Source organism: Embiotoca jacksoni, unplaced genomic scaffold (genome assembly GCF_022577435.1).
Source record: "Embiotoca jacksoni isolate LCO1_2020_lvr unplaced genomic scaffold, fEmbJac1.0.p SCAF_63, whole genome shotgun sequence".
Lineage (NCBI taxonomy): Eukaryota > Metazoa > Chordata > Actinopteri > Embiotocidae > Embiotoca > Embiotoca jacksoni.
This window is the reverse complement of record NW_027185418.1, coordinates 797,943-810,638: the sequence shown is the minus strand read 5'-3', so window position 1 is coordinate 810,638 and position 12,696 is coordinate 797,943. Positions and strand designations below refer to the sequence as shown.

General features: G+C 42.7%; 1 protein-coding gene across 1 annotated transcript in view; it reads left to right on the top strand.

Annotated features, from left to right (window-relative positions):
- The window catches only part of LOC138213780 (semaphorin-7A), a 38,749-nt gene that overhangs the window by 6,291 nt on the left and 19,762 nt on the right, over positions 1-12,696 (top strand). Inside the window, exons 2-8 of the mRNA XM_069175032.1 lie at positions 1,726-1,865; positions 3,728-3,790; positions 6,710-6,805; positions 7,189-7,291; positions 10,309-10,416; positions 10,793-10,932; positions 11,751-11,929. Coding sequence (XP_069031133.1) covers positions 1,726-1,865; positions 3,728-3,790; positions 6,710-6,805; positions 7,189-7,291; positions 10,309-10,416; positions 10,793-10,932; positions 11,751-11,929 — 829 coding nt within the window. The remainder of the gene's footprint in view (positions 1-1,725; positions 1,866-3,727; positions 3,791-6,709; positions 6,806-7,188; positions 7,292-10,308; positions 10,417-10,792; positions 10,933-11,750; positions 11,930-12,696) is intronic.

Sequence of the window (12,696 nt, the reverse complement as noted above, 5' to 3'; positions counted from 1 at the left end):
AAAAAACGAAAACACGATTGTACCGCAGTCGGATTAGCTAAATCCAAAGATTTTTTTTTTTTTTTTTTTTTTTGTACGGTCTTGACTGGCCAAGTCTTTTATAATAACATTTAGCAAGCAAGCTGCTGGCAGGACAGAATAAAAGGTGAACACCAGCCTCTCGTGTTTCTAAATTTCTTTTGAGCTCGGTGGAAGTGTGTCTAACGGGAGATTAACCTTTTCTCTGTTGTCGGGAATCAACGGAGACACGGTGGGGAAGCTGTGATGTTCTGCTTGTTCACTGCCAAGGCAAATGTTCCTACGGACACGGCTGGCGTGCTTCGACAGTTTCACAATGTTCCCCTACAAAGACTGTCGGGCAGCGGAAGGAATGCGCGCGGCGTGTTCTCGCCCGAGCGCTCGGCCACATTGGACTTCCTTAAATATTTCGATATTTCGATTGCGGCCAATAACAAGAGGCCGCTGTTTCCATGGTAACCTAGTTGGTTGGCAAGGGACGTGTATCGCCGCCACTCGCCGCTACTTCATCCTGGTCGCACGTTTTTTTTATTTTATTTTATTTTTTTAATTTCAGGGACGAGAAGCATTTCTGGTCTCCGGGCCTTAATCGGCATGGTTGTTGGAATCCGAAAGCCGTCAAGACACTTTTTCTTGAAAAGACTCTTGGCAAAATAAACGGAGAGGTGTATTTCCACAGGAAAGACGTGGTGAAATGAACGGCCTCGGGATTTGCCCCGTGAGGCTTTTAGAAACGCACCTGTTGAGTTAGTCGGCGTTCATCGTTGGAAAATGGAACGTTTTTCAAGATCTTTTTGTAAACGTTTCCGCATTCAACCGCGTCTCGTAAACAGTAGCGGTGATTAACATCTATTTCTAAACGCAAGCACAATTGGAGTGTTAAGTTAGTGCGAGTCTGGTCGGACGTGTGATTCAGAGATGCCGCGAATGTACTTCGGAGTCGACCGGAGGTGTCCCGAGCGCAATTCAACCGAGAATCTGCGATTGGATTTGCCCACATGAGTGTTTGGGTGATATTTATGCTCCCACCAGATGCCCTTTATCTCCAACACCCGAGCCAGGTTTCTACAAAGGTTCTCCGTTTTTAATGTAAAATCGCAAAAGGGCAGTAATGTTTGAATCAACTGTTTTGGTAAATGAAAGCAGTTCGTAGCGGTGACTCCTCAAGCCAGTTCCTATATTAATGGTTTTATTAAATGGGGATTAAAAAAAAAAAAATGCTTCGGCTCTTTGCCATTCATGATTCAACCTGCCTGACGATCGTAGGCTGTCGAAAACCTGGATCACCTTTTACAATAACTTTCTGAAACTACATTCACATACATACATACACTACATCCTTTCACGTATTGACCTTTTATTATTGTGTTAGACCTCTCACCTTATATATCATTTTTTTTTTTTATCAGTACCCATACATTTTTCCGTTTGGTTTTTGACTGATTTCCTCTGATTCTTCCTTCTCTTTCTTATTCTTAGTTATTTACTAGTAGTTGTCGTGAATTATAGTGTATTGAAAATTTGAAATGATCGCTGCTGTTGCTTTTTTCTCTCGTTGTTAGAATACATGAAATTGAGTTCCATCATTTAAAATGAACTACACTTTCACAACCACGGGGGGAAACGGCACAAATACATTTTAACGATTAAAAACAACAACAGAGCTCTCGCCTGCCGGCTCACCCTCTTTTTCGTTCTGTCCGACAGAGCCCTCCAGGTTCCACTTCATCAAACCCGAGAACTACCTCAGCATGTATCACCAGGAAGGGAGCAACATGCTGTACGTGGGCGGCCGGGCGATGATCTACGTGTTGACGTTCACAGACAGAGGAGTCCGCGACCTGCAGGTACAACTTCGCTTTCAGCTCATTTGGATGATTTATACTGCGATGATTGAACAGGATGTTTACAGCGATTCATTTTTAAAGTCTTGATCGTCTTATGTTTTTTTTTTTTTAATGGGGAGTCGCTGTAAAGAGTAGATACAGAGGGTTAAAGCCAATTAGTGCACCACAAAAACGACTTACGCAATTAAGTGTGGAATTGCAGTCCCCAAACAAAAAAATAAAAGGCCGGTTGGTAAACCGGGGGAGCAGACGGTAGGTTTCTTATTAGCTTGCTTGTAGATAAGAAAACTGATTCCACTCTCTCAAGTTTGGGCTGGCTCTGGTAACCCAGAACCGCCCCATCAGTCCCATTGCTATATACCTGGGTTGCTTCTGTTTTAACAGCGACGTTTTGAATCTATTTTTTTTTTTCTATTATTTGTTTTGTTGGTGTGTATTTTCTTTCGAGGTTGTAAACTGTTTTGGGACCGTGGCACATGGTGATTTTACACTTAAGATTAAATTGAATTGGAATTAAGAATTGAGCTGGAGTCGGCAGGCGATTAGCATTAGCTTAGCATAAAGCCTGCCAGTAAGGGGAAACAGGGGGAGCGGGCCTCTTTTGAACAATTTCTGAAGGAACAACTGTTGAAATATATCCAAATTGGTTGGTTGAATTTTTTTAAGACTAATTTTGAATTAATAAATATGAATTATTCAAACTCACAGGAAGGTGGTCAGGTTTAGGTAACTAAAACACTTTGAGGTTAGAGATATATCAAGATTTTGGTTACATTTTCACATATGTCTCAACACGCTGTGTACTAAACCAGCTCGCGTTCGAATAAATGACGTGCACAATGTTGGTTTCCATGGAAAGATAACAAGTTTGCAAGGGAACATTTTACTGATACTTTTGAGTGTGTTTTCCTTCTAAACATACTGTCACTGCTGTTGGAAATTCAACACAGAGAATTTACACTGTATTTTAATTCTTGAAAATGTGTCTCCCCCTGTTGCTGTCCTGCCTGTTTGACCTGGATAAAAACAAATATAGTTGCCATCCTCCTGTGAGGGAGGCACTGTGAGCCCGGGAGGGCAGAAGAGCTCCAGCGCAGGCGGAGGGAGTTAGGTCACGCATGCATTAATCTAGCTGCACTTCTCTCTGCGGAGGAAGAATCAAAAGGGCTAAAAAAAAAAAAAAAAATAAAAAAAAAATAAAACTATCAACATTGGCATCGAGGAACTAATTTGATGTGATTTTCTTACTTAGACATTTAAGTGATGCGTTGACAGGTTGAGTTATTTCTAGTGCAGTTTTGTTTTGTGAAGAATAGCAGTAGAAAACGAGCAAGGGCGTTGTTGGGTTTTTTTTCATATTGAGATTCAACAGTTGCTTAGAAGGAGGCATTTCTAATTTAAAGGGTAAAAAAATAACAAACCCGAAATGATCTGCTTTTGCAATTGAGAACCAAGGCTTGTTTGACTCAAGGGTACCACAGCTCAGCAGTTTCCTCAACAGGAGTAACTCATTGTGACTATTTATACCTCTCTTTCTACTGCTCTCTCCACCTCCATGCGCTGAGAGCAAAAGAGTTCACGGCAAGTCTATTAGGGGTTGTTGAAAGAATTTCTGGGAAATGTGGAGGCAGGTTGCAGAAAGGCACGGCTCCAATTCAAGGCTGCATGAAAAAAAAAAACCCAAAAAACAAAAAAAAAACTTCTGAATGCAATGAAGAAGCAACAGCGTTACCTAACGAGATGGATGTTTTTTCTGTGAGGATTGTGTTTTAGAAGCAGCAGCGAGGTCGCCGTTTTCCATGCCCGAACGGAGCAGTGTGAAATAAAACTTGGCACAAACTAAACAGTCCCTCCTCCCACAGATCCCAGCGGCATCCGATCAGACTGCAATTGATACCTGCAAGGCAAAGGCCGCGCCACTCGAGGTAGAAACTCATCCTCCCCGTCAGCACCTCCACCACTTCTGCAAAGCACTCTCTCCACCTCCTCCGTCAGAGCATTATCATCGACATCATCCCGTTTCCTCATCACCACCACCACCATCATCATCATCGTCGTCGTCGTCGTCATCATCATCATCATCATCATCATCATTACCATCTGCAGTGAAGTTTGTGCCACCCACGTTCTGTTTTAAGTCAATTATTCCGATTAGGGTTCGTGTGAATTATTTTTTTTTAAAGGACTTAAGAGACCAAATAATTGAAGTAAACATGCAATAACAAATAAATACAGAAAATGGTAATTTATGCAAATGAAGAGAGAAATTACACGGCAGACAGTTTCACCTCACAAACAAACCCAGTTCAGCGAGTTGATAATTGCAGAGAATATTCTACTGTGATACTTTGGAGAGAAAGACGGGGTTTTAATGCAGCATCCATAACCTAAAATGAGTCTAAAAACATGGTGTGACAAAGCTTAATCTGAAGAAATGCAGTGCGGTTTTGAAATCGCACCCGTCAAAGCAAATTCCAGGCTGGAAAGATGTCTTGGCATTTAAAACAGGTGTACCTTAAATGCCAAAACTGTTTTTTTTTTTTACCATTTTGCATCAGTATATTTTTGAGTTTATTACAGACAAGACTTTTGAAATAAATGTTCCATTTATGCAAAGGATCAAATTCTGCATTTGTTTAGTGTCAAAAAGAGGAGATTATTAACATAAATTTGAATACTCCCTATCATTAGGATTATGTTAAGAGCATATTAAACCTGGGTACGTGGTCCCCAAGTGAAGTTTAAAAAAAGAAAAAAAAAAGCTGTCGACCCATGAGGTCCAATAACATCTGAATAGTCTCAAAAATCCATATCAGTAAAAATATTTGATGTCATCGATGAGTGCAGGGAGCCAGTAGGACGTGAACCAGATGAACTCGCCTAAGCTCATATTCTACGAGACCAAAAACAAAGAAGCCTGAGGACGCTTATATTATTATTGGTAACGTAGGTTCGGATTGTGGACAAAGTCCACGGTGATTATTCGAAGCAAAAATTAATTCCAATTTTTTTTTTTTTTTTTTTTTTTATACTGAATGTCTTCTCCTGCACAAACGGAGCTAAAGCTCCCAGAAAGTCTGGCGGTGACAGATGGCGGAAAATGAGAACGTCCTGAGTGATGCAGTAAAAATCAATGATCCCGTGAAGGAGAATAAAGGACATCTTTCAGTAATCTACAGCCGCGGGGGTCTTATGGAAAACATTATTCCTAAAGAAGAGATGGAGATCTGAGGTTACCAGCAGGTAGAGCACCTACTTATACAGACTAACTGCATGTTTAACTATAACTGCCCGGTCCAGAATGGTTCTTTTGATGTCCGCTTCGACATCGGTTTATCTGGACTGCATGCAAGTACACAAATGATAAAAAAAAAAAAGGATCCAGCTCGAACATGAGAGGTAAGTAAAGCTTCCAAAAGACCCAATCAACTCCCATTAAGGGGATTTTAGATTGAGATCTACTATAGGACATTTTTCACTAATCCTAAAGAGGACCACGAAGCCAATGAAAACAGTTGTACCGTTTTACCCACCCTTCGTCAACTCGTCCTTATATGGTCACTTCTAGTTAAAAAAAAAAGCAAGATGTCGAACCGCCAAAGCATTCAAAGGTCACTGTAGGTCCCAGAAAGCATTGAAGTTAGACAGTTGGACTCGCTACGTTGGAAATAAATTGGATGAAATTGCGAGGTGCAGAACCATTAAGCAGGGGGAAGATTTTCCGGTGGATACTGGGCTGGTTTTTCCAACGAGGATCACCATCGAGCGGAGTTTCTCGAAGAACGGCGACGCAACATATCACATCTATAATACTTAAGACCAGCCAAAATGAAAGGACGGAAGAAGACACAGGTTTGAGGTTATCCGATAATTTGCCAGAGAGCACAGTACAGGCAGTCTCTGAAAACAAAGCCGCCCCCCCCCCCTCCCACCTCGCCATTTAAACTCACTCACTTGGACTTCAGTGCTACGTTTTAAGAGCGGACAACCTAACATCACAACGCAAACTGTTGAACAGAAAGTTGCATTAACACCCATGCAAAAAACCAAATAAAACCTCAGCCCACCCGCCCGCCCACCTACACATCCACCTACACACACTTACACAAGCTCTGGCCATGCTTCTTCTTTTTTTTTTCTTTTTTTATTATTTGGATTTAGAAATGCACTTCTGCTGTCTCCAGAGGCCCATCCGGATTCGTGATTTGGTATGTTTTATTAAAAAGAAAATCACATTAAACCAAACTTTCAATGTGAGCTACGCCACTGAAGTTTATTTTCCCAGCTATTCATTTTCATAATCCATCCAGTAATGGCTCGGAGAGAGCAGTCCATTTTCTGCACTTAATGAGTAAGTGGTGCATACGGAGTATTGCAGTGCCGTACTGCAGGTCTAAGCCTCCTCCGGGTTTGTCTGCCAAAAAAAATTTCAAAGCGTGGATGACTTCCAACCTTTCCTTAAATCTCCTTCTTTGAGCAATCTGCTTTTTTTTTTTTTTTCCTCTTGTAATCTGCTTTGTTTCTCGGTGCCTCTTTTCTCCTCCTTCCTCCTCCGTTTGTTTTTTGTTTTTTTTCAGTCCCCTGGTCGCATCCTTGTTTTCTTTCTCCCTCTGTGTCGTCTCTTTCTCTCTCTAATCACTTTTCCACACACCGTCCTGTGTTTTTGTTTCCCCCCCCTCGCTTTCTCTCTTGTAATCCTTCTACCAATCTGTGTATCCCCCCCCCACCACCACCACACACACACACACACACACACTTCTTGCTGCTCCATCATTTTCTGCCTTTGTCTGTGTTTTTTCCTACCCTTTTCTTCCCTCACATTCATGTTGCTTCTCTCTAAACAGCTGGAGTGTGACAATTTCATCACCGTCATTCAGAAAGTAAACGACACATTCATAGTATGCGGGACAAACGCCGGAAGCCCCAGGTGCTGGATGCTGGTAAGAGTTTTTTCCTCAAAACAAAATTCCTTGAGTTATTTGCGCGTTCCGCTTTCTTGCTTTTTGAGAGTGCTTCACCTCGAGTCTGAATACTCCTCCCCCAAAAAAACACTTGCAATTAGGATTTATTTGTCTGCTGGCTTGTTTCTTCTGTTGCTCAGATGAAGAGTGGGAGTTATTTATTGCCACAGAGGATGTTTTCACATAGACGTGAATATGTTTCCCCACCGGGGAAAGTTGAAACTTTTGAAACTCTGTCTCGGTGATAGACAGACAACAGTGTTGAGTATATTATATAATGAAAGAGGTCTAGAATGAACAGGGTCTAAAATACAAGACTTCCACCGGGCTCACACTTCTTCCCCTTTCTTTCCCCGATGCAGGTCAATGACACGGTGCTGACTGACGTCCAGGGTGGTCAGATAGCATCAGCCTCTGACATCACACCAGCCTACCCGTCCCAGAAGTCCATCAGCTTGCCTGCAGGTAACAAACACGAACGGGAAGTTACGAGTCTGCTTGCAAGACGTATATGTTTATCTGGGGAGGTGTGTGTTTGTGTGTGTGTGTGTGTGCGCGTGGGGGGGTTCAAGACCAGTAACATCCCTACAAAGACAACTTTTTTTTGTTTTATCAGCGGACCTTGATCCTTGATGAACCCCAGCGTACAGGGACACTTACTTAATTGGCTCCCTTGTGGGTCAAAGTGAAGGAGCGGCAGTTCTGAAGCTTATTCTAATGAATGATGTAAACCAGAGAGGAGCTCTGAGAGGATTCGCTTTCACTCAGTCAAACAAGCGAGCGAAAATAAGATTTTCGATCACAAGTCATTAGGTCTGTAGCGCAGTGCTGGTAGCAAGTTATTAACCTTGTCAAAATAGCTCAGTATTTAGCGAGTGTCCTACCTCACCAAGCAAAACACTAAACACAGACCAGAAGGTCAAACTACGTACTTTGTTGTTCGGTCTGACGACCAAAACTCTAGACTATGAAATTTGATTCTACTTTACAGTACGTATAATTAAATATGATTAAAAAAACAAAAACTGACAGCTTCTTTTATTTTGAAAGGTATCGATTTCCTTCACGTAAAAGTTGAGCCTGAGAGAAGCATGCGATCAAAATGAGTCCACTTCAATTAAATTAATTTGTATGATTTTGCTGTCATACATGCTGGTATGACCATTTCCCAAACAGTGAGACAGACAAAATAATTCATATTGAAGAAAGTAATGAATGAGGTAACCGGGGGGAGGAGTCATAAGGTCTGAAATCATGTTTCTGATTGAAGCCTTACGTAGTTCAATTATGAAGTTTTTATCTTACCTTCTTTTCCAAAAGCTGTCACTTTACCACAGATCATATTTTGAAACAAAGCCACCTTCAACTTTTTCTATTACTTTGCTCATTTGTGTGAAGAGCATCAGAGCGACACTTCAGCTCCCAGGAGCGATCCGACTCTTATTATCACCCTCTATTCATATTATGCAAATGCGTTTATCTGAAGCACCTCACAGCATGTGAAAGAGTCACTCCTTTACAAGTTGTGTTAGATTTTAATAAATCATTTCATGCACGGCATAATCGTATGGACTCTACCTCAGACGAGATCTTACATGTCGCCTACGATCACTGAAAATATTGCTCCACGCTAATTGGTCAGTGAGACATATTCCGATGAAATTCTTTCTTTTTAATTAAACTTACATTTGTATTTTAAACGTGTACATCACACAGATCTTCAAAGAATCGAGCCGAGGGAAACGATTTGAGTGACAAATGCGTCATTTGTAGCTTCAGTCAATTGTACAACACAAAGAGCCTCCATCAATAGAAGGCGCCTCAATTGAATAATGCAGTTCACTGCACAACTTATTGGTGTTAAACGCTTGATATACACAGAGTATTTAACCGCACAGGGAACTGGACTACCAAGTTCACAGCGCTCATGTGAAGATAGATCCAATATTTGGATAAAGAAAAATGAAAAAAAACCCAAAAAAACAGTAAGAAAGATATTGGAGATTTAAGATGTAGGATTTCATTCTAGTGCCTCAGTAGATCATGTATATAAATTTGTTAAGTGTAACATCATGGAGGGGGGGGGGGGACATCACACCACCCTGAGTGCCAAACGCGCAAGAGTCACCATCTGCCGCTGTGCAGTCACATGGGGGAAGAAAAAAAAACAACAACCAACAAATCACGAAGCCGAAATGGAGTCGCACAGATTACAACACGAACAGATTCAGGCGGACATTTTTACAGAATCCTGTTAACGCGTACGGGAAAAGGGCTGTGCAACGGGAGAGCTTCTCTTTCAGGTTTTAATCAGCAGGCAGACAAATCCTGCTACAGTATAGGAAGGGATCATACATCTACGTACGGCATTCGCTCCACAGGAAGAAAAAAAACAAAACCTCAATATCTGGCAGCATTTCAATATCTTCAGACTGTCTGGCAGGCTGTAATATCGGTCTGTGCTTCTTGCTTCAAGATATTTATTGCTTTCTTCCAATTATCTTCAAGCAGCCGTGATGGGTTCGTGGAGAGACTCGATACAGGCAAAGAGTTACACCCCCCCACCCCTCTCCACCCTTTGTATTTCGTGAAAATACAGATCTGCGAAATATAATGTTGTATGCAAAAGGCAAACGTCGTGGGTAAAAAAAAAAAAAAAAAAAATCATCAGTTTCACAAAGTCACCAAATAGGACTTGGATGCCTTGCTCCGGTCCACGGAGAGGGGTCGGGGTCGGAACCCACTAATTGCGTAATTATCGTGCATTCACTGAATAGAGCCGTTTTCTAATTAAGCCGACCTTTCATTCGTCATGTTGCTTAATGAGGGACACTCAGAACTGCCTGTTTGCTAACGCCGTCGAGTGCGGATGGATTGTTTGAAGAGACACTCGAATCAGTTGCGAGGTTAGTTGGCGCTGCAGGAGGCTCCTCCAGATGGGGGAGCGATTTGCCGAAGCAGCGAGCCGGCCCAAGCGCTGGAACTGAGCAGCATTCAAATAACAATCAGTCCTAATGAAGATGTTAGTGCCATGATTTCAAATGCCCCCGCCCCCCGCCCCACCAACTCCTCTGCATTGCTATGGCGACAGAGCTCAAAGTGGGGTTTTTAAGAACATGGTGATTGGTGAATGCTAATCAGCTATTCTGCCTTGATGTCTTCTTTTGCTCTTAATCTCATTTCCCTTCCCTGTTATTTTTTTTTTTTTTTTTGGTTATTCTGCCTTTATACTCCCAGGCTTCTTCTTTTTTTCCCTGTCCTCACTCTCCCACTCTGTGTTTAATGTTCTCTGTATCCTCCTTCCCCTCCAGCCTCAGTCAATCCCCCTTCAGTGTCGCTTCAATCTCTCTCCCTCTCCCTCTGAACCTCGTAGCGATCCATCAAACGCACACTGAGCCTTTTCTCTCTTATTTATTTATTTTCACCCACCGCTCACACTCTCTTCTCCCGTCCTTCTTCTTTTCTTTCCCTGGCTGTCTTAGACGGGAATCTGTATTCTGCTATGTCGTCGGTGGGAGGTCACGCTGGCTCGATCCGGCGTACGTTCGGCTCCCAGAAACTCCTGAAGACGGAGAACATTTGGCTGCTGAGTGAGTAGGAGGAAGGGCGGATGGCAGAAAAACCTACCGGTTTAGACTAATGCATATGGAGATGGTGGGTGGCTCTCTGTAAATGTACTACTTCCATTCCCATGGGGGGGGGGAGAAAAAAAAACCAAAACATGTAGGTGTATTCACTGTCGGGTGTCAGAAGCCTATCCGTTGTGATCGGACATTTATGCTCCTGTTGACACTCACGATGTCCCTTTTTTTTTTTTTTTAATTAGCATCGTCTCAAATGAGGTGATGGAATCGTGAAATAAAGCCGCACTTGAGAACAATAACTCCAAATGCAAGAGACGTTTTGGAAGCAAATTGGAAAGAAATGAACGATGTCTCAACAGACGTATTTTAACCCCTTCGCCAGATCCGCAGTTTGCCGGTGCAGCGATGATCCCGTCTTCGCAGAAGTTCAAGGAGGAGATCTACTTCTTCTTCAGTGAGATCAACAAGACAGCCAGAGTGGACGAGGAGCCGTACAGGGCCCGGATAGGCCGGATCTGCATGGTAACAACCCAACTTACGTGCCTGCTATTGCGGAAACGTGGCTAAATGTAGCTCTGTGCATCAGATTAACGAGGTGGTTCCCGACCTCGTATTGTGTGTTTTCATCTGCACGCGTTCAACAGAGAGAAACGTCCACGGCGTGAAAAATGGCCGCCATCAGTCAAAAAGTGAGAAATCCGTCTGGTCCCACTTTGACGTGCTTAGTCACCAACGCAACCGAGAATTACATGTGCAAATCCGGCACATCACGAGAGGACTCGTGAGATTACGACGTCCCGGACCGATCTCTCTGGACCCGGCAGTAACCGCTTCAAAAAAAAACAACCAAAAAAACGTAACACGCTCTTTTGTAAAACACACAAGTAAAATGTGCGAGTAAGACGGTTACGGAGTATCCTGGAAGAGACGTACTGCGAAACTAGGCCAACTATCTCTATACCAGTTGTTTTCCCATTAAGTATCTTCATCAACGTGTATTTCTGACCTCTTCCACCATGTCTTGTGTCCTACTTTGCTCAATACACAGTGCGCAGTTTAAAACAGATTTCAATTTGTAAGAGGGCACCTTTAACAAAGCTAGGCTTTCTCTTTCCGCATGTGTCTTCGTGCTGAACTAGGTGAAGCACATATTGGACAAATCTGTCTGTTGAATGTTCTGGAGCGGGACAAGCCAAATCGTTCCCTTGGCCAAAATGGCAGCCGGAGGGAAAGGGAGTTCAGGGGACGGAGTCGGATCTCGGCAGAAGACGATTTTAACGACCCGGTATCAAGACCCCGGTGTGACTTCGGTGTCCCCGTCTTTCTAATGTAATTTCCAGGTGGATGAAGGTGGCATCAAACCCCTGCTGGAAGACTCCTGGACCACCTTCATGAAGGCGCGGGTGATGTGCGGCTCAGGAAACACCCAGCAGCAGTACAACAACATGAGGCAGGCGGTGGTGCTCACTGCTCAGGACAAGAGGGCCGGGGTCCTCTACGGCCTCTTTTCCAACGCCTGGTAAGCTGGAACTCCGTCACAAACACTTTTCCTACTATCCGAGGCTCAAGTGGCGCAATTAAAATGAAAGCTACTTAAAGAATTTGGGGATACGAGGTCGTAAAGTCCCAGTACAAGTACGAGTGAGGAATAAGGATTATCCGAGGGTCAATGTCGACGTTGCTATTGGACTCGTATCCAAGAATTCAAAAAAGGATCAGGAGGATTCAGGATCGGTGGGGAAAAAAACAGAACAGTCAAATAATACAATGAAGCAAACTGATAACACAACAAAATACACAAAACAAACAAACAAAGTAACTGACACTTGTCCACCCACACAAACAGAACACGCCACGCACCACGCAAGCGTCTAATTTTATCCCATTTTGACATAATGTGTCTTGCCGGTTTCTGTTTCTTCTTTTTTTTTTTTTTTTATAACAACAGATTTTGTTTTTCCTTTTTTCTTTCTTTTGGATTCAGAATCTGTCAAATGATTTTCACCGAGTGTGCAAATCAAGTATGCACATAATTTAAGTGCAGGACAGACTGTTCTGTAGTTTTTGTGCAGAGGGGGAGGGGGAAGGGCAGGAAATGTATTTATAAAAGTTGAAGTTTGTGTAGAAAAAATAACAGTAGTGGAATATTTCCCTGATTTAAAACATTTGTGTTGCAGGGATACAACCTCATATGTACAATGTTACGTAGAACTTTGAATCATTTTGGTGGATCACATGCGTCTTGATATGTAGTTGCGAGGCTTCGTTTAATGCGAACGAAAGAGA